Here is a 26,137-nt window from a genome sequence, read left to right as displayed (position 1 = left end):
AAGTGGCAGATTAAATGATGTCACGGCAGGGGTTGGGTGAAGGTTCCGGGAGAATGACTGTAGACAGAAAAAAACGGAGATAAGTACAAGGCAGGTCAACAAGGTGCAAAAACAACAAAACTAACGCTAGTACTCAGAGGCTGATACGCTGGCAAAACATACTGTTAATGGCTAACGATCCGGCAGGGAATGGATGTCAGGTCAGAGCTTCAGAAGGGGTGATGATCAGGACCAGGTGTGCCGAGGCTGATGAGAAACAGGTGCGGGTAATCAAGAGATCACCCGCCTAGCAACGTCGCCCGGCAACCGGACAGGGTGCGTTCAGGAACCTTCGGGAAAACAGGAGATACCAAGCAGAAAAACGGCAACACAGGCAGGAACAGACTCAGGACGCAGGGTTCATGACACCCTGGCCCTTGAGATTATGTGCATGTGGCTATGTGTCAGGTCATAAGCACAAACAAATGATAACACTAGTTCCATTGTTACTCCAATCTCCACACAGCCACCACGAGGAGTTGTATCTCCATCACATGTCATTGACATACCCAGACCAGCTGCAGGGAGTTTATGAAAAGCACATAAATGTCTCTGCTCTGTCTCAACCCTTCAACTGGTTCTCAATCCATAAGCATTTAAGGTATATAGGTGTTTCATTCTACCATATGACTACCAGAAGCACTTCACTGTCATGAACTATGCAGAAGGGGTCAAACAGATAATGATGCCAAAGCAAACCCCTGCATTGATTCCCCCATGTACACACAACTACTGTGGTCATTCATGGAATGCAGACTAAGCCAACCGACTGAAAAGGACACACACACAGAAAAGTAAACAAACACTTGTCAAAGAAAATGCACACAAAGCAACAACACAAAAACACACACACAGCTACAACAAAAAAACACACACTACCTGAATTACTTCCCTAAATCTGTCTGCCCCAGGTTCACTACGATGAATTCATACCCATGTTTGAAAAGCAGTATCCTCAGTATCCATGGAAAGAGGTTGAGGTAAACAGACACTTTTAATGCTTAATGTATCTATCTGTATGTGTGAGTTAAGCCGGGAGGACACTACATGACTTTTAAAATCCTAACATCGCCTCTCACATTAAACAACCGTTTTTCCTGTAATTTTGTTATGTTGCCAACGTAGTGGTTTGCACACTTGTCAAGGTAGATGTAGGTGGGTGTGGTGGTGGAATCAGGCGCAGGACGCAGAACGTTAGTCCAACAGACTTTAGTAGATGCACACAAAAACAATCACGAATAAATGCCCTGAGGCGAAAACTCCGCACGTAGGCGAAAATAACGGGCGCACTAACAGGTGCGACAAAACACTCCAAAACAATATGGAGAAATAGCTCAACCGAGCAAACAGTAGAATAACAGCCTACCGGCACGACAGTAAAACAATAACACACAACACTAGACAAACACAACGAGAACTTATAGGACACTAATTACACTAAACGATAACAGGTGTAACAACAATCAGACAAAAGCAAACGAACATAGAAACATGCAACGGTGGCAGCTAGTATTCCGGAGACGACGAACGCCGAAGCCTGCCCGAGCAAGGAAGAGAGGCAGCCTCGGCCCGAAACCGTGACAGTACCCCCCTGACGCGCGGCTCCAGACGTGCGCCGACTCCGGCCTCGGGGGACGACCAGGAGGACGCGGAGCAGGGTGCGTCGGGTGCCCACGATGGAATTCCGTCAGGAGAGACGGGTCCAAAATGTCTCTCCTCGGCACCCAGCACCGTTCCTCCGGGCCGTACCCCTCCCACTCCACTAGATATTGGAGACCCCCCATCCGACGTCTCGAATCCAAGATGGACCGCACGGAGTACGCCGGTGCCCCTCGATGTCCAATGGGGGCGGAGGAGTCTCCTGATCTCACTTTCTTGGAGTGGGCCAGCTACCACCGGCCTGAGAAGAGACACATGGAACGAGGGGTTAATACTTTTATACTCAACAGGTAGTTGTAATTTGTAACACACCTCGTTCAACCTTCTCAGGACTTTAAATGGCCCTACAAACCGCCGACCCAGTTTCCGACAGGGCAGGCGGAGGGGCAAGTTTCTGGTAGAGAGCCAGACTCGATCACCAGGTGCGTACACCGGTCCCTCACTGCGGTGGAGATCGGCGCTCGCTTTATGACGACGGAGGGCCCGCTGCAGGTGGACGTGTGCAGCGTTCCATGTCTCCTCCGAGCGCCGCACCCACTCATCCACCGCAGGAGCCTCGATCTGGCTCTGCTGCCAAGGTGCCAGAACCGGCTGGTAACCCAACACACATTGGAAAGGGGTTAGGTTAGTGGAGGAATGGCGTAGGGAATTCTGGGCCATTTCGGCCCAGGGAACGCACCTGGCCCACTCCTCCGGCCGGTCCTGGCAGTATGTTCTAAGAAACCTACCCACATCCTGGTTCACACGTTCCACCTGCCCATTACTCTCCGGGTGGTAACCCGAGGTGAGGCTCACCGAGACCCCCCAACCGCTCCATAAAAGCTCTCCAGACTCTGGAGGTAAATTGGGGACCTCGATCAGACACAATATCCTCGGGTACCCCGTAGTGCCGGAACACATGGGTGAATAGTGCTTCGGCGGTTTGCAGGGCAGTAGGAAGGCCCGGCATAGGAGCAAACGACAGGCCTTAGAAAACCGGTCCACAACGACCAGTATAGTGGTATTCCCCTGTGAAGGAGGAAGGTCAGTGAGGAAATCCACCGAGAGGTGAGACCATGGTCGTTGTGGAACGGGCAGGGGTAGTAACTTACCCCTAGGCAGATGTCTAGGCGCCTTACACTGGGCGCACACCGAGCAGGAGGAAACATAAACCCTCACATCCCTCGCCAACGTGGGCCACCAGTACTTGGCACTAAGACAGTGCACTGTCCGGCCGATACCAGGGTGTCCAGAGGAGGGTGACGTGTGAGCCCAATAGATCAATCGATCCCGAACCTCGAGCGGAACGTACTTCCGACCCTCCGGGCATTGAGGTGGACTAGGGTCGGTGCGTAACGCCTCGCTCGAGTTCAGCATCGACCTCCCACACTACCGGTGCCACCAGACAAGACTCCGGCAGTATGGGAGTGGGCTCCACGAGACCTCTCCTCCGTGTCATACCGCCGAGACAGTGCGTCTGCCTTACCGTTCTGTGACCCAGGGATGTACGTGATCTTAAATGTGAACCGGGTCAAAAACATATTCCACCTCGCCTGGCGAGGGTTCAGCCTCCTCGCTGCCCGGATGTACTCCAGGTTACGGTGGTCCGTCAAAATGAGGAAAGGGTGTTGAGCCCCCTCAAGCCAGTGCCTCCACACCTTTAGGGCCTGTACCACGGCTAACAGCTCCCTGTCCCCTACGTCATAGTTTCGCTCCGCCGGACTGAGCTTCTTGGAATAAAAAGCACAGGGGCGGAGTTTAGGTGGCACGCCGGACCGTTGCAAAGCACGGCTCCTACACCGGCCTCTGACGCGTCCACCTCTACCTGAAATGGCAAAGAGGGATCCGGATGCGCCAGCACCGGGGCCGAGGTAAACAGGTCCTTCAGCCTCCCAAACGCCCTGTCCGCCTCGGCTGACCACTGCAGATGCACCGGACCCCCTTCAAAAGAGACGTTATGGGAGCTGCCACCTGTCCAAAACCCCCGGATAAACCTCCGGTTGTAATTCGCAAACCCCAAAAACTGCTGCACCTCCTTCACAGTGGTTGGCGTTTGCCAATTACGCACGGCTGACACCCGGTCTACCTCCATCTTCACCCCCTGACGCAGACAACTGATAACCCAAAAAGGAGACCGACTCCTGGAAGAACAGACACTTCTCTGCCTTGACATACAGGTCGTGCTCCAACAGCCTCCGCAACACTCGGCGCACCAGGGCCACATGCTCCGATTCCGGGTAGGCGAGTACACGAGAATGTCATCTATGTACACGACCACCCCCTGCCCCTGCATGTCCCTGAAGATCTCATCCACGAATGATTGGAAAACTGAAGGAGCGTTCATCAACCCGTATGGCATGACAAGATACTCGTAATGGCCCGAGGTGGTACTAAAGGCTGTCTTCCATTCATCGCTCCCCTAATGCGCACCAAGTTGTACGCGCTCCTGAGATCTAATTTAGTGAAGAAATGCGCCCCGTGCAATGACTCCGTCATGGTCGCAATCAGCGGGAGTGGATAACTGTACTTCACCGTGATCTGATTGAGACCACGGTAGTCAATGCACGGGCGTAACCCCCCATCCTTTTTCTTCACAAAAAAGAAACTCGAGGACGCAGGGGGAAGTGGAGGGCCGTATGTATCCTTGTCTCAGAGATTCGTCTATGTAAGTCTCCATAGCTCTCTTCTCCTCCTGAGACAGAGGATACACATGGCTCCGTGGGAGCGCAACTCCTGCCTGGAGGTCTATCGCACAATCTCCCTGCCTATGGGGGAGGCAACTGCGTCGCCCTCGACTTACTGAACACAATAGCCAAATCCCCATACTCAGGGGGAACGTGCAATGCGGGCACCTGGTTTGGACTCTCCACCGAGGTAGCCCCTACGGAAACGCCTAAACATCGACCCACACACTGGGCAGACCACTCCATCAGAGCCCTCTCCTGCCACGAAATAGATGGGTTATGGGTACTCAACCAGGGCATGCCCAGCACCACCGGATACGCAGGCGAGTCGATCAGAAATAGCTGGATCATCTCCTGATGACCCCCTGCGCACACATCCTAAGTGGCGCCGTGACCTCCCCTGATCAAGCCCGCACCCAACGGACGGCTATCTAGGGCATGAACGGGGAAGGGAACGTCAACAGGGGAGAAGGGGAATCCCTAAGGCTAAACAAAATTTCTTATCAACAAAATTCCCAGCCGCGCCTGAATCTACCAGCGCCTTATGCTGGGAATGAGGTGCTACCTGTGGAAAACGCACAGGCATACAGAAGTGTGCAACAGAGAGCTCTGGGTGAGTGGGGCACCTACTCACCTGGAAGGACTCCCCCAGTGCGGGACCTGTCGTCTTCTCCCCTAGGAGGCCATCCCCAGCACCTAGCCGCGGTGTGTCCTCCCCGACCACAGTTGGTGCAGGAGATGGACCCCCTCGTCATCCGACCCCTCCTCTCTCTAGCGCCAGCGCCCCGAGCTCCATGGGGCACGGCTCGGAGGCGCTGGAGGGTGAAATGGACGGACCCCCTCGGGGACGTCCGCGGGTAGCTAGCAGGGTATCCAGCCTGATGGACATGTCGACCAACTGGTCGAACGAGAGGCTGGTGTCCCTACAGGCCAGCTCCCTACGGACGTCCTCACGTAGACTACATCGGTAGTGATCGATGAGGGCCCGCTCATTCCACCCTGCATCCGCCCTAGAGTACGGAATTCTAAGGCGAACTCCTGGGCACTCTCTTCCCCTGCCGGAGGCAGAACAGACGCTCCCCGCCGCTTTCCCCTCCGGGGGATGGTCAAACACCGCCCTGAAGCGGCGGGAGAACTCGGTCGTAGGTGATGGTGGTAGCGTCGATTCTCCTCCACTCTGCGTTGGCCCATTCCAACGCCTTACCGGGAAAGGCAGGAGATCAGGGCGGACACGCTCTCGTGTCCCGAGGGCGCCGGGTGCACGGTGGCCAGGTAAAGCTCCACCTGGAGAAGGAATCCCTGACACCCGGCAGCGGTCCCATCGTAGGCCCTCGGGAGCGAGAGTCGAACTCCTCTGGGTTCCGGAGCGGGAATGGGCTGACTTGCCGATGGTGCGGGCAGGGAGGATGGTGGTGGAGGTGTCCCTCGGGTCTCCCAGCCTCGGATGGTGGTGATCACCTCCTGCAGTGCGGACCCCATCCGCAGGATCTGGTCATTCTGCTCGCGGACCCGGTCCTCCAGCGTCGCCTGTGCTGCTGCGGCTCCTGCTGATTCCATTCTTAAGGTGTGTTATTCTGTCAAGGTAGATGTAGGTGGGTGTGGTGGTGGAATCAGGCGCAGGACGCAGAACGTTAGTCCAACAGACTTTAGTAGATGCACACAAAAACAATCACGAATAAATGCCCTGAGGCGAAAACTCCGCACGTAGGCGAAAATAACGGGCGCACTAACAGGTGCGACAAAACACTCCAAAACAATATGGAGAAATAGCTCAACCGAGCAAACAGTAGAATAACAGCTGTGATGTCACGAGAGGCTGTGTCCTGGAGGGACGTTACATCCCCCTGAGGTGGCTGCAAACCCAGACAGCTATGGCTCCATCTGCTGGTATGGTCGGGAACTCCACCCCTCTATGGCCAATCTTCCCACGCAGCTGAAACAAATGAGGAGCTGATGAGCTGAAGGTTTGGGAGGGGAAGAGACACAGTCTCCAACCTGGGCTCTCTGGAGGACAAGAGTGCTGCACGTCCACTTCCATGAGGAATATAAGGATTTGGAGATACTTACCTTTGGGAAATACTCACCTTTGGATATATGCACCTGTGGAAATACGTGAGAGACATTTGGAAGGACTTTTTTGCTGGGTTGGCCACTAGCTGCAACGTGGACTACAGTAAGGCTGGGGAAAAGTTATCTGAGCGAGTGAGAATTATGATTTTGGATGTGGAAGAGACATCCCTGAACTGTTAATCCTTAAAGAGCCACAAGAGAACAGAATTTGGTTATATTTTCGTTAATTTCCCAAGACCTATAATAAAATCCTTGTTTTGTTTGAACCTTGTCTCCTTGCACTACTTGAGCAATCCCGCTAAAGCTGTGTAGCCTCTCGTGACGTCACAGATGGTGGAGAATACGGGCACGCTCAAGCGTTAATAGTGCATGTCAGAGGAGGATACCGAAGGTTTGATCACCCAGTTTTCCAAGTTGGCCGTAGGCTCCCGCCCGACTGAAATGGAGGACATATTGAAAGCCCTTGTTGCTGGCCAGCAAGCCCAGATGCAAGCAAACGTGGCTCTCTTGGAGGAGCAAAAGAAAGCCAACCTTCTGAAGGCAGAGGAATTGCAGTTGCAGAGACAGAGGGTGGTCCAAAATACCCGCCCAATAAAGGCAAGTGACTTTATATCTAAGATGGGAGCTACCGATGACATTGAGGCATACCTGCATGCATTTGAGGCCACGGCCACTAGGGAAGCCTGGCCCAAGCAACAGTGGGTTGGTCTGTTAGCCCCCTTTCTAACCGGGGAATCGCTGAATGCTGTCCGGGACCTGGGCCCTGACCAGGTTACTGACTATGATGCCCTGAAGTCTGAGATCCTCAGCAGATATGGACTCACAAAGTTTGGTATGGCCCAGCGCTTTCACAGCTGGACCTTCCAACCAGACCAACCTCCTCGGGCGCAGATGCATGAACTTGTCCGAATCGCAAGGAAATGGCTGGATCCGCAGAGGAATACAGCAGCGGCGGTGGTGGAGGCCGTTGTGGTGGATCGTTACCTACGCGCCCTGCCTTATGAGGCAAAACGGTTCATCAGGTCAACAGGCCTTGACCACGGCTGATCTGACCGTGGAAGCTGTGGAAAAGTACCAGGCCACAGCGGAGATGCTGAATGCTTCCCGAAAAGACCCCAGGAGGGCGGCCCCACCACAAATGGGAAGAACCCGTCCAAGGACCCCAAGGTCTCGAACCCAGCCACGTCAGGACTTATCCCGGCTCCAGGGGAGCCAGAAACCAGGCGGGTCCAAGAAGAGTACACCAGGAGGGGGAAACTCGACAGTGTTACGGTGTGGGGAGATGGGACATATCTCCTGGCTGTGTGGGAAACCAGCCGATGAACCTATGCCCACTGCGGAGTCCTCCCAGCTCAGCACCCACACACCGTTTTGCCTCGCTCTTGGGAGTCGTAGATGGCGGCCCCGATCGACCCCCCACCTGCCCGGTAACTGTGAATCACCATGATGTGGAGGCCTTACTGGATTCTGGTAGCCGGGCCACCCTGGTGCGTAAGGATTTGGTGGGCCCAACGTGTCTGACCCCGGGGAAAGTCCTCCCAGTTTCCTGTGTCCATGGGGACACCAGAGAATACCCCATTACTGAACTTACAATGACCAGCACACGGGGAACCATACACACGACCGGGCGGGGTGGTTGATTCCCCTCCCCGTCCCTGTCCTAATTGGACGAGACTGCCCAGCCTTTTACCCACTCTGGAGAGAGTCTCAGGAGAGGATAACCCGAGTACCTCGGAAACGGAGAGGCAAGACTCATCCTGGGAAGGCTCCGGTGCAATCCTCCGAGTTACTCACTCCCGCCCGGGCTCTGATAGGGATGGCAGGTGCCCAGACCGACACAGAGACGGAGCTACAGAATCTGGACAAAGAACTGTCTGGTCTGAAGGGGGACCGCTGAGAGGTATCGTTTGTTAAAGCAACAGTTAGACATGAAGACAGAAGAGTTAGATATCCTCCAGGCTAAACTCCAACAGAGCTCCTTCCCTAAGCAACAGGAGGAGCTGGAGAGGCTGCGCAGGACCATCGAGGAGTGTGAGGAGACCCTGCGCAGTAGTAAGGAGGTCCAGAAGAAGGCAGAGGAGAAGTACAAGGTGTTGGAGAACAAGATGAAGAATGCGGAGGCAGAGAGAGAGAAGGAACTGAAAGCTGCTCAACAGAAGCTAAACTCTGCTAAAACCAAGGCTGATGCGTTCAGTAAGAAACTCAAGGAGAGACAACAGGAGGCTGAGTCCCTGGTCCTAGAGTTGGAGGAGTTGAAGAGAGAGCAGTCTGGCAAGCACCACGGCAATGCGGACGCCCTCTCCCGGCGTGATGCCTTCTTCGCTGCCTTTACCCCGACGAGGACGTCGGTCCCGAGAGGGGGATGTGTGATGTCACGAGAGGCTGTGTCCTGGAGGGACGTTACATCCCCCTGAGGTGGCTGCAAACCCAGACAGCTATGGCTCCATCTGCTGGTATGGTCGGGAACTCCACCCCTCTATGGCCAATCTTCCCACGCAGCTGAAACAAATGAGGAGCTGATGAGCTGAAGGTTTGGGAGGGGAAGAGACACAGTCTCCAACCTGGGCTCTCTGGAGGACAAGAGTGCTGCACGTCCACTTCCATGAGGAATATAAGGATTTGGAGATACTTACCTTTGGGAAATACTCACCTTTGGATATATGCACCTGTGGAAATACGTGAGAGACATTTGGAAGGACTTTTTGCTGGGTTGGCCACTAGCTGCAACGTGGACTACAGTAAGGCTGGGGAAAAGTTATCTGAGCGAGTGAGAATTATGATTTTGGATGTGGAAGAGACATCCCTGAACTGTTAATCCTTAAAGAGCCACAAGAGAACAGAATTTGGTTATATTTTCGTTAATTTCCCAAGACCTATAATAAAATCCTTGTTTTGTTTGAACCTTGTCTCCTTGCACTACTTGAGCAATCCCGCTGAAAGCTGTGTAGCCTCTCGTGACGTCACACAGCCTACCGGCACGACAGTAAAACAATAACACACAACACTAGACAAACACAACGAGAACTTATAGGACACTAATTACACTAAACGATAACAGGTGTAACAACAATCAGACAAAAGCAAACAAACATAGAAACATGCAACGGTGGCAGCTAGTATTCCGGAGACGACGAACGCCGAAGCCTGCCCGAGCAAGGAAGAGAGGCAGCCTCGGCCAAAACCGTGACAACACTAAACGATGTGGCACAGATGGGTTCACACTACAAGATTCTTCACTTGGTCGTGAGGATTGTCGATACCACACTGTCTCGCGAAAACAATTGTGATTTATCGTAGCTACAGTGAGGGGAAAAAAGTATTTGATCCCCTGCTGATTTTGTACGTTTGCCCACTGACAAAGAAATGATCAGTCTATAATTTTAATGGTAGGTTTATTTGAACAGTGAGAGACAGAATAACAACAAAGAAATCCAGAAAAACGCATGTCAAAAATGAAGAAGCAATCAATCTATCAGATTCCAAACTCTCCACCATGGCCAAGACCAAAGAGCTCTCCAAGGATGTCAGGGACAAGATTGTAGACCTACACAAGGCTGGAATGTGCTACAAGACCATTGCCAAGCAGCTTGGTGAGAAGGTGACAACAGTTGGTGCGATTATTCGCAAATGGAAGAAACACAAAATAACTGTCAATCTCCCTCGGCCTGGGGCTCCATGCAAGATCTCACCTTGTGGAGTTGCAATGATCATGAGAACGGTGAGGATTCAGCCCAGAACTACACGGGCTGCAGAGTCTTTAACAATGCAGAGTTAAAGATAAGATACAATTATAAAAATATATAAATAGTGACACAAGGAAGAAATAAACAGTGAATAATGAATGAAAATAAAGAGTAAAAATAACAAGGCTATATATAGGGAGTAGAAAATAACAAGGCTATATACAGGGAGTAGAAAATAACATGGCTATATACAGGGAGTAGAAAATAACATGGCTATATACAGGGAGTACAAGTACCGAGTCGATGTGCAGGGGTATGAGGTAATTGTGGTAGCTATCTACATATAGGTAGGGGTAAAGTGACTAGGCAACAGGATAGATAATAGACAGTAGCAGCAGTGTATGTGGTGAGTGTGTGTGTGGCGTCAGTATGCAGTACTACTACTGTAAGGTTCTGCTCAAGGTACAGACCAGACAGACACAGATAAAAGCTCAAACCAGATTTATTCACCAAACAGGATGTTTCAGCTGAATAGCATAATGTACAAGCCACACAAGCATATACACTGAGTATATAAAACATTTAAGAAAACCTGCTCTTTCCATGACAGACTGACCAGGTGAATCCAGCTGAAAGCTATGATCCCTTATTGATGTCAAATCCACTTCAATCAGTGTAGATGAAGGGGAGGAGACCGGTTAAAGAAGGATTATTAAGCCTTGAGACAATTAAGATATGGATTGTGTATGTGTACCATTCAGAGGGTGAATGGGCAAGACAAAATATTTAAATGCCTTTGAACGTGGTATGGTAGTAGGTGCCAGGCACACCGGTTTAAGTGTGTCAAGAACTGCAACACTGCTGGGTTTTTCACGCTCAACAGTTTCCAGTGTGTATCAAGAATGGTCCACCACCCAAAGGACATCCAGCCAACTTGACACAACTGTGGGAAACATTGGCGTCAACATGGGCCAGCATCCCTGTGGAACGCTTTCGACACCTTGTAGTGTCCATGCCCCGACGAATTGAGGCTGTTCTGAGGGCAAAAGGGGGAGGTGCCCCGAACCTCAATATTAGGAAGGTGTTCTTAATTAATGCAGCTGTCATGACATTTCTCCAAACAGCATTTCTCCGATCGCTGGAGAACTAATTGAGGAAACAAGTCGAGATCGGATTATGTAAACATGCTCCCGGTAGAGATATGATTCTGAAAGTAACGCACACGTTGTTTGACAAAGTAACTGTAATATTACCCAATTTGAAAAAGTTACTTTACTCCGTTATTCATAAAAGTAATCTGATTACGTAACACCTTACTTTTTCAAACATGTGTAAATATTGGACTATAAATTGTGCCTTCCTGTATTATACTTATGCTAAAATGTTTATTCCATTCTACTGAGCCATTTACTTTATGTTCGTACTCTTATCTTTTATTATTTCTTATCGTTATATTGTTGAAGGAACCTGCAAGTAAGCATTTAGTTGGACGGTGTAGACTGTGTGTATCACGTACATACAACTAATAAAACTTGTAACTTTTGTAATACAGTTGTATTATCGTTCTCTCTCTACCCCTCCTCTATCTCTTTCTTTCTCTCTATATATATATATCCCTTTTATCACCTCTCTCTCTATCTATCCCTTTTATCTCCACCTCTCTCTCACCATCTCTCTCGACCCCTATCCTCTATCTCATTCTCTCTGACACTCTATCCCCTATATCGCCACCTCGTTTTCTCACCTATCTCTGTCTACCGCCTCCCCTTGTTTATTTCAATTAAATTAAATTGAATTTAAGGGCTTTATTGGCATGGGAAACGTATGTTAACATTGCCAAAGCAAGTGAAGTAGATAGTAAACAAAAGTGAAATAAACAATAAATATTAACAGTAAACATTACACTCAGAAGTTCCAAAGAATAAAGACATTGTCACGGTATACTTGTGGATGTGGTGGTGAAGTCAGGCGCAGGACACAGCGGATAAGTCAAAACGACTTTACTTAGACACAATGACAAAATACAAAAAAAGAAATGGCCTCGAACACACAGGAGGCGAAAGACTACGCGCAACGCGTAAAACACTAATGCACAACATATTACCGAAAAAGACAAACGACAGGCGGACAATAACACACAACTACAGAACATAACACAGGGAAACTTATAGGTGACATAATTAGGACATAATACGAAACAGGTGCACTAAACTAGACATGACCAAACAAACATCGAAACATCAAACGGTGGCAGCTAGTACTCCGGGGACGACGAACGCCGAAGCCTGCCCGAACAAGGAGGAGGAGCAGCCGCGGCGGTATTCGTGACAGACATTTCAAATGTCTTATTATGTATATATACTGTGTTGTAACAATGTGCAAATAGTTAAAGTACAAATGGGAAAATAAAATAAACATAAATATGGGTTGTATTTACAATGGTGTTTGTTCTTCACTGGTTGACCTTTTCTTGTGGCAACAGGTCACACATTTTGCTGCTGTGATTGCACACTGGTTTTTCACCCAGTAGATAAGGGAGATTATCAAAATTGGGTTTGTTTTCTAATTCTTTGTAGATCTCTGTAATCTGAGGGAAATATGTGTCTCTAATATGGTCATACATTTGGCAGGAGGTTAGGAAGTGCAGCTCAGTTTCCACCACATTTTGTGGGCAGTGTGCACATAGCCTGTCTTCTCTTGAGAGCCAGGTCTGCATACGGCGGCCTTTCTCAATAGCAAGGCGTGTTTATTTCTCTCTCTACCCCCTAGTGACGCTTTACCCTTCCCCCTCTCTCCTCTCTCTCAGAGAGAGATGTTCAAGGCATTTGCAGAGCTCTTCCAGGTAGCCTCGTCTCGTCCAGCCCCCTACGGTTTCTGTGCCTACCCCTCCTCCCGGGCCATCTACGCTGTAGACCTTCTGCTCAAGTGGGGCACCGGGGACAGAGGTGAGGCATGGGTGTATTAATGCATATGTTTGTGTGTACATTTCTGTACCTCCACGTGTTTATGTGTGAGAGCTCTACATTCCTCATGGAGTTCCTCACACATTCACAAGAAAGGCTAACTGTATACACTGTGGGAACAGGAGGAGAGCTAGTCTGGCCTTGAACTGGCTACAGTCTCAGAAACAATAGATAGGCTAACTGTTATTGTCCACATTCTTATTCATTATCTCACACTTTGCATGGAAATGATCACACACATGGTTTACACACAGATTTGTGTTTACGCATTATTGAACAATGAGGCCTTGTAAGTAAGCATTATTCGGCGCATGACACGAACACATTTGATCTATTGTTTCTGAGACTAGCCAGTTCAAGGCCAGACCAGCTGTCCTCCTGTTCCCACAGTGTATACATGGTAACTGTGATGGATAGTACTGCCATTGTAAGGAAAGGAGAGGGAGCCGCGGAGGACCAGCAGCAGCTGCATGAAACAGTAACACATGTATAGGCGTAAGGTTGTTACTCTGTATTTTTTAGGTCCCTACATTTACAGACATAAAACTCATGTATGGCTACTGGGGCATGCTGGGAATTATATATTTGTTCAAGGTGTGGGAAATGCTGGATACAAGGTGTTATGATGAGTTTCTCTGGTGTCAAGTAATTCAGGCTGCAAGAATATACTTAAACAATTATATGGGGAGTTAATGCAAAATATTTAATAGGTATGGTACCGTGATTCGTCTAACAAACGACACATGCTTTGCCTCTTGTCATCCCAACTCTGGACAAAGGAAATCTCTCAGTTTATATACTTCATGTTACACGTTCCTTCAACCACATCTGGTAACCATCAGTGGACACTCCCGTCCCTGATGGTATCGCCCTGTACCCCAAGTCAGTATATTATATCTATCAATAATTCTAAGATAAACACCAGTAAGCTCCCTCGACATAATGGAATCCTTGGTATTCAGACTCTGTGGCACCAAGTGTCACCTCTAAAACAAATGTAACCTTGTTCCCACAACACCACGAAAAGACATCATAACACGTTTGATATTTTTAAAGGTTTAATAGAGAAACACATATGGGGAGACAGACACGTTCCTCGGAAGGTCCATACCAATCTGCCGAAGAACTGAAGGACAAACCACTCATTATATACTCATCTTATCTCTGTTCGCTCTCCAAGTGCCTAGGCCCTGGTCAAAACATCTCCACCCTCTGGGTCAGAGTAAACTATCATTTGAATGTGCCTATGGCTGAGTTACAGCTATCGGCCGTAGCCTCAGGAAGGTTACCTAGGATACCAAGTTCTGTTTTATGGTGACGACTCCTAACCTCAGAGGTCACCCAGATGCTACAACTTAATATGGTGGACGTAAAGAATTTAGGACCCAACAGGCTAGGAGGTTGAGAGTGCAGTTGGTTTGTTGTTGTTGTGGAAAATCGTCCTTATCCTTATTAAAAAATAAAGTACTTCCAGAGTTTTTGTAGAATCAAGATATACTTTATTACACAAGCAATAGAGCCGAGCTGGGCTGCAGAGCAACTAACTCTCCAACCCTCAGTTATCAGTCTATATACAGTTTCATTCTTGCTCATAGTACACGCCTTTTCCTTAATTGTTTCCAATCTTAACATCTTGACCGCCCAGCCCATCATGTTTATTCTTTAATAGTAGCACAATCTGGCTCCTCCTCCTTCTATTCATTCCGTTTTTGGAAACAATAGTGCCAGGAAATGGCTCTGTTATTTTTACATGACAGGGCTTGGTCACGTCACTATTGTTTCCAGAAACTGAATACATAGAAGGAAGAGAGGTCAGATTTCGCTACTATTATAAAATAAGGAAGTGGGCGGAGCGGTCAAGAGGTGAAAACTGGAAACAGTGGTGGAGGAACCAAACAGGGAGGGATTAAGCTAAAACGTATGTAAAATTAGCAAGAATGGAACTGTATAAAAACTGAGAACTGAGGGTTGGAGAGTTAGTTGCTCTGCAGACCAGCTCGGCTATATTGCTTGTGTATTAAAGTTTATCTTGATTCTACAAAACCGCTGGAAGTACTTTGGTTTTTTAATAAGTATAAGGACATTTTTCTACAACACCTTCCATATGCGTAATCAATTAATATATGTAAAAAATAACAGTCATTTCCTGGCTCTGTTTTAGGCCTCTTCTTTTTGCACCATACTTAGCTTGTTAAGTTTTCCATGTAACGATCCCGGCAGTCTGAGTCGGGTCCGGTCTGTGTACTAGTTTTTCTGCTCGTGATCTCCAGTTTCCCGAGGGTTCTGGAACGCTCCCTGCCTGGTTGCCGGGCAACGTTGCTAGGCGGGAGCTCTCTTGATTTCCGCACCTGCATCCCATCAGCAATCTGCACACCTGGTCCTGATCATCACCCTTCTTAGGCTCTGGCCTAACATCCATTCCCTGCCGGATCGTTAGCCATGAACAGTATGTTTATCAGCGGATCAGTCTTAGAGCTTAGAGCATTAGTTTTGTTGTTTTGCACCTTGTTTGCTTGTTGTATGCTTACCTCCGTTTTGTTCTCCCTGCAGTCACTCGTCCGGAACCTTCACCCAACCTCTGCCTGATGGTCGGCGGCTGCCGAGCCCTCATTGGACCAACTACTGCACCCTCAACAACTCATCCACGCCGCCCGCTCTGTTCCCTGGATTATTCAGCAGCACTCGTGGATCAGTTAAATAAACACTCACCTTTGACACCACTTACCTTGTCCTGGTCTGCTTCTGGGTTCTGGCTTAGTAAACCGTGACAGAACGATCCGGCCAGTAATGAACCCAGCGGACCTGGACTCTGTTCGCCATGCCATTACCCATCAGGAGAAGATGTTGGGTCATCATAGCACGGTACTACAGGAGATCGCGTTGTCAGTTCGGAACCTTTCTACCGGTCTGACGGAGGTCCAGAACCAGCGCAAGTTTCCGGTGGAGGATCCACTACCGGTTTCACCCATCTCGCCTGCCGCTTCTGGAGCTGTGTCCTTCCGTGAGCCCAAGGTTCCGACGCCGGATAAATATGAGGGGGAGCTGGGAAGATGCCGTTCCTTCCTTATGCGGTGTGGATTAGTGTTCGATCTACAGCCCTACTCTTATGCCACAGACAAAGCTAGGATAGCCTTTGTGATTGAGTTGCTGCGTGGTCGAGCGCTGGAGTGGGCTTCAGCCGTTTGGGAATGACAGGATCCCTGCATGGCTTCATACCAGGGGTTCACGGCCGAGATGAGGAAGCTCTTCGACCATTCCGTCCGAGGGAGGGACGCAGCTAGGCGCCTGTTTTCGCTTCGCCAAGGAACTCGCAGCGTGGCCGACTTCGTGATCGAGTTCAAGACGTTGGCTGTGGAGAGTGGGTGGAATGAGGAGTCTCTGCAAGCGGCCTTTTACCAGGGTCTGTCGGAGCAGCTCAAGGATGAGTTGATCTCCTATCCGGAGCCTAGTGACCTGGACAGCTTGGTAGCCTTGTCTATTCGGGTGGATAATCGAGTCCGAGAGCGAAGGAGGGAGAAGCAATGGGTCCCGTCCAACCGATCAGCTTCTCAGGTTCCAGTCGGGTCGGGGATTGGACCAGAATACGTCGATCATCGTCCACCACACAGGATTAGTGGAGAGGTCCTGTCTCCCGATTCTGAACCCATGCAAGTGGGGCGGCACGGGTTAACCAAGGAGGAGCGCCAACACAGACGTAGGACTAACTGTTGCCTCTACTGTGGTGGTTCGGGACATTACCTCCGCCACTGGTTCCCGGCGGTCGCCAAACTGCGCGGCTCGCTAAAGTTGGGAGGACTTTTAGCGAGCCAGTTTCGACCTCTCAATACCTCTGTCAGACCCCGTTTCCGGCTACCCTTATGAACAGGAATCAGAGCTTAGCGATTAACGCTTTTATCGATTCAGGTGCCGATGGAAGCTTTCTTGATGCCGAGTTGGTGGAACAGCTGGGGCTTTCCAAGGAGCAATTGCCGGAAGCCATTGAAGCTACCACTCTGGACGGCAGTAGTCTGGCACGTATCACGATGAGGACTGAACCGGTTAAGATGCTGTTGTCGGGGAATCATTCTGAGATGATTTCATTCTTCATTCTGCCGTCTTCCCATGTTCCTCTGGTCCTTGGATACCCCTGGCTGAAGGAACACAATCCCACGTTCGATTGGGTGACGGGCAAGGTAACGAGTTGGAGCCTTGATTGTCATGCTAACTGTCTCAAGACTGCCTGTCCCCATTCGGTTCCCAGTCAGGTGATTGAGGCTAAACCCCCAGATTTGTCCCTGGTTCCCGAGACATATCACGATTTGGGGAAGTGTTCAGTAAGCAGAAGGCTCTGTCACTCCCCTCCCCACCGACCATATGATTGTGCCATCAACCTGTTCCCTGGAGCTGTCTACCCCAAGGGAAGGTTATACAGTATCTCCCGACCTGAACGTGAGGCTTTGGAGACCTACATCAAGGAGTCCCTAGCTGCTGGTCTCGTTTCGTCCCTCGTCATCACCCCCTGGGGGCAGGATTCTTCTTTGTGGGTAAGAAGGATGGCTCTCTTCGACCGTGTATTGATTATCGGGGGTTGAATGACATCACGGTCAAGAACAAGTATCCCCTGCCCTTGATGAGTTCTGCCTTCGACTCCTTACAGGGTGCTACGGTGTTCACCAAGCTAGACCTACGCAATGCGTATCACATGGTCCGGATCAGAGAGGGGGACGAGTGGTTGACGGGTTTCAATACACCGATGGGTCACTTCGAGTATCAGGTGATGCCGTTTGGACTGACCAATGCTCCAGCGGTATTCCAGAGTATGGTGAACGACGTCCTGAGAGATATGATCGGTCTCTTTGTGTTTGTTTACCTGGATGACATTCTGATCTTCTCGAAGGAACCTTCCCGACCACGTCCAGCATGTCCGGCAGGTTCTGCAGCGATTGTTGGAGAATCGCCTGTTCGTGAAGGCCGAGAAGTGCGAGTTTCACGCCCACACGACATCCTTTCTCGGGTACATCATCTCCAGGGGAGAGATTAGGATGGACCAGGAGAAGGTTAGAGCGGTTCTGGAATGGGCCCAGCCCGGCCGAGATTGCAGCTCCAGAGATTTTTGGGGTTTGCGAATTTCTACCGCAGATTCATCCGGGATTACAGCCGTGTGGCCGCTCCAGTTAACTGCCTTGACTTCCAGTATCAGGACCTTCAAGTGGAATCCGGAGGCGGATCGAGCGTTTCTGGATTTGAAGAGGCGATTCACCAACGCACCGATTCTCTCTCAACCGGACACGGCCCGTCCAGTTCGCCGTTGAAGTGGACGCCGCGTCTGATGTGGGAGTTGGCGCCATCCTGTCGCAGCGATGCTCCACGGACAGTAAACTCCATCCCTGCGCCTACTACTCTCGTCGCCTTTCGCCTGCGGAGAGGAATTACGATGTGGGTAACCGGGAGCTTCTCGCGGTGAAACTTGCCTTGGAGGAGTGGCGCCACTGGTTGGAGGCGGAGCAAACCGTTTATTGTCTGGACTGACCACAAGAATCTTGCTTACGTGCAATCGGCTAGACGTCTCAACTCCCGCCAGGCCAGGTGGGCGTTGTTTTTCGGACGATTCAATTTTTCCCTGACGTTCCGACCTGGATCTAAGAACGGCAAGGCGGACGCCTTGTCCCGGATGTTCTCCAAGACGGAGGAGAGTGGGTCCAAGACCGAGACAATCTTCTCCCCGGAACTGCGTCGTGGGAGCAGTTATGTGGAAGATTGAGGAGGAGGTGATGGCGGCCCTTCGGACGCAGCCCGGTCCCGTAACGGTCCACCCGGTCGGTTGTTTGTGCCTGAGTCGGTTCGTCCTGCTGTCCTCAAATGGTCCCACGCCAGCAAGATGGCTTGTCACCCTGGCGTGGCTCGGACGATGGCGTTTCTTCGCAGACGCTTTTTGGTGGCCTGCCATGGCCGAGGATACTCGGGGTTTTGTTGCTGCCTGTCCAGTGTGTGCGCAGAATAAGAGTACCAATCGGCCCAGCTCTGGACTACTTCACCCCCCTTCCTATTCCCCGCGACCATGGTCGCATCTGGCCCTGGACTTTGTCACTGGGTTGCCCGCTTCTGAGGGGAACACGGTCGTTCTGACTATCGTGGACAGATTCAGCAAGTTCGCCCACTTTGTGCCAATTGCCAAGCTTCCCTCTGCCTCGGAGACGTCCGAGATCCTGGTTAGGGAGGTTTTCAGGGTCCACGGTTTGCCCAGTGATATCGCTTTCCCGACCGTGGCCCTCAGTTTACCTCTGCGGTCTGGAAGTCCTTCTGTTTGGCCATTGGAGCTACAGTCAGTCTCACATCTGGTTTTCACCCCCAATCTAATGGTCAGGCGGAGAGAGCCAACCAGAAGATGGAATCCACGCTACGCTGCCTGGTCTCTTCCAACCCCACCTCCTGGGTCTCTCAGTTGCCTTGGGTTGAGTATGCCCACAATACTCTCCCTACATCTGCCACTGGGATGTCTCCCTTCCAGTGCCTGTATGGCTACCAACCTCCCTTGTTCCCTTCTCAGGAGAAGGAGCTCTCAGTGCCTTCTGTTCAGGCCCATATTCGTGTTGCCACCGGACCTGGCATCGGGCCAGAAAGGCACTCCTTAGAGTTTCGGACCGGTATCAGCTCCAGGCGATTCGTCGCCGGATCCCCGCTCCCACCTATACCATCGGAGATAGGGTCTGGTGGCCACACGGGATCTTCCTTTACGGACTGAGTCTAGGAAGTTGTTACCGAGTTCATTGGTCCGTTTGTGGTGGAGAAGGTGATCAATCCGGTGGCAGTTCGACTCAAACTACCGAGGACGCTCAGAGTCCATCCCACCTTTCATGTCTCCTGCCTCAAGCCTGTTTTCCTCAGTCCTCTGTTGCCTCCTCCGCCTCCTCCTCCTCCTCCTCGGATGATCGGAGGTGGTCCTGCCTACACGGTGCGACGCATCATGGATTCCAGACGGCGGGGCGGGGTTTCCAGTATCTCGTGGACTGGGAGGGGTATGGTCCTGAAGAGAGGAGTTGGATTCCGCGCGACAGATCCTAGATGCTGACCTCATTCGGGACTTCTACCGCCTCCATCCTGGCGCTCCGGGGAGTCCGCCCGGTGGCGTTCGTCGGAGGGGGGGTACTGTAACGATCCCGGCAGTCTGAGTCGGGTCCGGTCTGTGTACTAGTTTTTCTGCTCGTGATCTCCAGTTTCCCCGAGGGTTCTGGAACGCTCCCTGCCTGGTTGCCGGGCAACGTTGCTAGGCGGGAGCTCTCTTGATTTCCGCACCTGCATCCCATCAGCAATCTGCACACCTGGTCCTGATCATCACCCTTCTTAGGCTCTGGCCTAACATCCATTCCCTGCCGGATCGTTAGCCATGAACAGTATGTTTATCAGCGGATCAGTCTTAGAGCTTAGAGCATTAGTTTTGTTGTTTTGCACCTTGTTTGCTTGTTGTATGCTTACCTCCGTTTTGTTCTCCCTGCAGTCACTCGTCCGGAACCTTCACCCAACCTCTGCCTGATGGTCGGGCGGCTGCCGAGCCCTCATTGGACCAACTACTGCACCCTCAACAACTCATCCACGCCGCCCGCTCTGTTCCCTGGATTATTCAGCAGCACTCGTGGATCAGTTAAATAAACACTCACCTTTGACACCACTTACCTTGTCCTGGTCTGCTTCTGGGTTCTGGCTTAGTAAACCGTGACATTCCATCCTTGTGTGAGATAGTGGTTAACTGCGATTAACTGAACAATCTCCAATATTGCCTTCTGTTATTAAAAATGTGGTCCTGTGTGGCTCAGTTGGTAGAGCATGGCACTTGGAATGCCAAGGGCTATGCGTTCGACCTCCGCTGGGGCCACCCATACGTAAAATGTATGCACGTATGACTAAGTCGCTTTGGATACAATTGTCTGCTAAATAGCAAACGTTACGCTCTCAAATCTGTCAGAGGTAGATTGGGTGGCTTAACAGTTGATTAGTGATATATAACACTCATACTGATCTCTACAGAGATTTAGTTTCACTAAAATGCGAACACCTCAGCATGTAGGAAAACTGCTATATATCTTAGTGGGAGTTTCCTGTAGTGATAGTTTCCCCCATGGGGATAGGTACAATAGCACTGTTCATCTATAAATCAATAGTGATACCATTGCAGAGTTTTACCAGTGTAGACTGGTAAATACCATATACTTAAACAAATTTCTCACACTTAATTTGTATTTCTTAATTTCTCATAAACCTCATTTTAGTTGTATTATACAGTGAGGGAAAAAAAGTATTTGATCCCCTGCTGATTTCATACGTTTGCCCACTGACAAAGAAATGATCAGTCTATAATTTTAATGGTAGGTTTATTTGAACAGTGAGAGACAGAATAACAACAAAAAAATCCAGAAAAACGCATGTCAAAAATGTTATACATTGATTTGCATTTTAATTAGGGAAATAAGTATTTGACCCCCTCTCAATCAGAAAGATTTCTGGCTCCCAGGTGTCTTTTATACAGGTAACGAGCTGAGATTAGGAGCACACTCTTAAAGGGAGTGCTCCTAATCTCAGTTTGTTACCTGTATAAAAGACACCTGTCCAAAGAAGCAATCAATCAATCAGATTCCAAACTCTCCACCATGGCCAAGGCCAAAGAGCTCTACAAGGATGTCAGGGACAAGATTGTAGACCTACACAAGGCTGGAATGGGTTACAAGACCATCGTCAAGCAGCTTGGTGAGAAGGTGACAACAGGTGGTGTGATTATTCGCAAATGGAAGAATCTCCCTCGGCCTGGGGCTCCATGCAAGATCTCACCTCGTGGAGTTGCAATGATCATGAGAACGGTGAGGAATCAGCCCAGAACTACACGGGAGGATCTTGTCAACGATCTCAAGGCAGCTGGGACCATAGTCACCAAGAAAACAATTGGTAACACACTACGCCGTGAAGGACTGAAATCCTGCAGCGCCCGCAAGGTCCCCCTGCTCAAGAAAGCACGTATACAAGCCCATCTGAAGTTTGCCAATGAACATCTGAATGATTCAGAGGAGAACTGGGTGAAAGTGTTGTGGTCAGATGAGACCAAAATCGAGCTCTTTGGCATCAACTCAACTTGACGTGTTTGGAGGAGGAGGAATGCTGCCTATGACCCCAAGAACACCATCCCCACCGTCAAACATGGAGGTGAAAACATTATGCTTTGGGGGTGTTTTTCTGCTAAGGGGACAGGACAACTTCACCGCATCAAAGGGACGATGGACGGGGCTATGTACCGTCAAATCTTGGGTGAGAACCTCCTTCCCTCAGCCAGGGCATTGAAAATGGGTCGTGGATGGGTATTCCAGCATGACAATGACCCAAAACACACGGCCAAGGCAACAAAGGAGTGGCTCAAAAAGAAGCACATTAAGGTCCTGGAGTGGTCTAGCCAGTCTCCAGACCTTAATCCCATAGAAAATCTGTGGTGGGAGCTGAAGGTTTGAGTTGCCAAACGTCAGCCTCGAAACCTTAATGACTTGGAGAAGATCTGCAAAGAGGAGTGGGACAAAATCCCTCCTGAGATGTGTGCAAACCTGGTGGCCAACTACAAGAATCGTCTGACCTCTGTGATTGCCAACAAGGGTTTTGCCACCAAGTTCTAAGTCATGTTTTGCAGAGGGGTCAAATACTTATTTTGTTGTTGTTATTCTGTCTCTCACTGTTCAAATAAACCTACCATTAAAATTATAGACTGATCATTTCTTTGTCAGTGGGCAAACGTACAAAATCAGCAGGGGATCAAATACTATTTTCCCTCACTGTATGTCATCCATTATTAACCCCTGCTAATAAAATCCAGTGTATGATCCAACCCTCTATGATCTGTTCCTGGATCAGGTGAACGCTTGATGAAGCCTCAGATCCTGGAGGTGAACTTCAGTCCAGACTGCGCCCAGGCCTGCCTCTATCACCCTGGCTTCTACGACCACATGTTCCAAACACTCTGGATGAGGCTGATCAGTTCCCTGTCACTCCAGTCTCATGATGATCTCAAACCCCTGACCTCAAACCCTTTCCATATTACGCAGTTGAAAAGGCCCATTTGGAAAATGTGTATTACCTCTTTCTAGTAGGAATTGATCATGAGTAATGGTCTGGACCAGAAGTGCCAAATAAATGTTGCCCCGTGTGTCGCATTCGTTCTCCACGAGGTCCCGAGGATCACACTTAAAATTGATAATATTTCCTCGCCATCAACATGGCCCAGAGTAGGGGTGGTAAGGGGAGGCCGAGGTGGGGAAGGAGATATAATCATTATTAATGACTAATTATTACACCCTGAAACTGTGTGAAATGTGTTAGAATGTGTGAGTGTAGGACCAGTAAAGATTATGACATTGTGTTACTATTTAGCAATGTGAGTAAGAGTTAGGCCAGACAACAAAGGACAAGGAGAACTGTCTACAGACAACTGAGAAACCAAGATAAAGAGGCCTCCCAATGTAGGGAGGAGAGAAACCGTTAGGCTTGGAAGAGAGTATGAAATATGTTGCAGGATATTGTGAGAACGGCAATAACTGAGGAATGCAGCCTGCCCGAGCAGGGAGTAGATTATGATGAGAACATGTGTGTGTGTGTGTGTGTGTGTGTGTGTGTGTGTGTGTGTGTGTGTGTGTGTGTGTGTGTGTGTGTGTGTGTGTGTGTGTATAAAAGATGGACTCTGAAATTGTGATAACAGAATTCTCTGAATAAAGACCTGGCTATTGCACTGAGGCTATGTCCATTTCTTGATCCAAAAGCCTTACAACCTTTTGGGAGACACACAGAGACACTGACATTGTTAGTTAATACATTCTCTTAACAGTAGGTGATCTAGAAGGAGGGTAAGAGGAAAGGCACGTTTTCATTGCTACAGTACAAAACACTGGAGGAAGTCAACCACTGCACTTCCTGCTGGAGAGGACTGCTGATCAGGCAGTCTCTGTCTCACACACACACACTTAAGCCCCTTCACTCCTACATATAGTGAGGGAAAAAGTACTTAAGCCCTTCATTCCTACATATCTGATATGACGACTGGTTGATACAAGATTATTAATATTGTAAACTCCTAAGCTGCATGTAGGAGAGAGGACAAGGACACGCCATGTGTTGTTTCGGTCACGGAGGGGAGGTCAGAAGGTCAGTGTGCCAAGATAGATTGGGGGCCACTGTTGCTAATCTTAGGAGGGGTGCGTGATGGAAGGCCGTGATGGAATAGCCACATGATACCAAGTATGTGGATACTATTGTGGTAGATGAGTGACACTCAATGTGATAGAATAATTTAATAATGACTAATTATTACACTCCGATTCTTTATGAAATGTGTTAGAATCATGAGACTATTATCTAGTATAATGTGTGAGCGTAGGACAAGTAAAGATTATGACATTGTGTTACTATTTAGCAATATGAGTAGGAGTTAGGCCAGACAACAAAGGAGAAGGAGAACTGTGGACAGACAACTTGTGACAACTGTGAAACCAAGATTAGGAATTAGGCCTCCCAACTCAGACAGGGGAGAAACCGTTAGGCTCGGAGAAGATTATGAAACATGTTGCAGAATTAAGATAACAGATAAACATAAATAAAACATAATATGCCATTTAGCAGACGCTTTTTATCCAAAGCGACTTACAGTCATGCGTGCATACATTTTTTTTTTTTTGTGTATGGGTGGTCCCGGGGATCGAACCCACTACCTTGGCGTTACAAAAGCCGTGCTCTACCAGCTGAGCTACAGAGGACCACTGTGTACAGTGAAAATAATACAGCCCGCCTAAAGCGGGGTGGGATTCTTGTCTGACATGTGTGTATAAAATATGGACTTTGGCCCATTTCTGGGACAGAGCGCTCTCATGAATAAAGGCTGACCATTGCAGAAAGGGGTCTTTGTTTAATTTATTTAAACTAGAGATTTACACCTCTGGGAATTATTCAAAGATTTAAGAAGTGTTTGATAACAAAATTATCGTGACACAATGATGGTTGGCAACTGTGTAGGAGAGAAGTAGATCGGAGGAGCAGTATAAAAACTGAGATTATGAATGGAAGTCATTCATATGACAAGAGGCTATGTCTGTACCCCCTGTCATTGAATCCAGCACTGAAATAAATGTCAATCAACTTTACAGCTGAGTGTCGACTGCTCTCTTGCATCCTGAACTTCTCAATACCAGAAACTCATCATAACAATATATGTATCTTGTAACAGGGAGAGAGAGTGAAGTAAGGGCCTTGCACTGTTCTGCTCTGTGGTTTCTCTCGGTTCTCTCCGTCTCAATCCTTCTCCAACTTCCAAGGAACACTGGTTTATTTTGTATATTTTCTGATTGGTATTAAGATACTGGTACTGTTTCCAAGATGGCGTAGTAGTGCAGTTCTGTTTTTGTCGTGTGTCTGTAAATAGCCTGTAAATACCCTGTTTTTTTGTATTTTTCATACATATTTCCCTATCAGACTTTTCATCCTTCTACAAAATATACTTTCCTGCAACCCGCCTCACTCAATGTGGAACGGATTCTATTATTGACTTACCTTATCTAGAATCTCCAGTTGAAACTAGCTAGCCAGCTAACTAGCTACTTGCTATTAGCCACAGCTAGCGGTATTTCACCCAGAACATTGGATTTTTTTCTGCGGGATTAATTTAATCACTGGACATTAATCACCGGATATTCGGCCAGTCTGCCCAGCGCGTTATCGACCCAGAACATATCAGTTTTTCCACCGGAATCACTGAATCACTGGACCTTTAACTCCGGATTCATCGCTACCAGCTAGCTGCAACAAAATGGACGCTGTGGTCTGGCTAATCATCCTGAGCTAGGCCCATCTCCCGGCTATCTACCTCTCTGTCAACCGGACGGGACCACCTAGTGTTGACACGGAGCCCCGCCGATCCTACACGACTGGTCTGCCGACGAAATCGTCTGATGTGGTTACGACGTTAACCACGAAGATTCCATCTGCTAGCCCCGGCCCGCTAGCACACGCTAGCTGTGGCCTCTTACTCGCTAGTGCTTTAGCAGCCTCCGAACTATCCTATTGCTGT

The 26,137-nt window shown here is 49.3% G+C and overlaps 1 protein-coding gene across 1 annotated transcript; it reads left to right on the top strand.

Moving 5' to 3' along the window:
* Positions 1-965: 965 nt before the first annotated feature.
* LOC121576066 (tubulin--tyrosine ligase-like protein 12) lies at positions 966-23,214 on the top strand. Its single transcript, XM_041889360.2, has 3 exons — positions 966-1,019; positions 12,921-13,059; positions 22,939-23,214. Exons 1-3 carry the CDS (start codon positions 975-977, stop codon positions 23,169-23,171), a joined length of 417 nt encoding a protein of 138 aa, XP_041745294.1. The 5' UTR covers positions 966-974; the 3' UTR covers positions 23,172-23,214.
* The last annotated feature ends 2,923 nt before the right edge of the window (positions 23,215-26,137 follow it).

The sequence above is a fragment of the Coregonus clupeaformis genome, unplaced genomic scaffold (assembly GCF_020615455.1).
Source record: "Coregonus clupeaformis isolate EN_2021a unplaced genomic scaffold, ASM2061545v1 scaf0009, whole genome shotgun sequence".
Taxonomy (NCBI): Eukaryota; Metazoa; Chordata; class Actinopteri; order Salmoniformes; family Salmonidae; genus Coregonus; species Coregonus clupeaformis.
The sequence above is the reverse complement of the archived record's forward strand: the minus strand, read 5'-3'. Positions and strand labels throughout refer to the sequence as shown.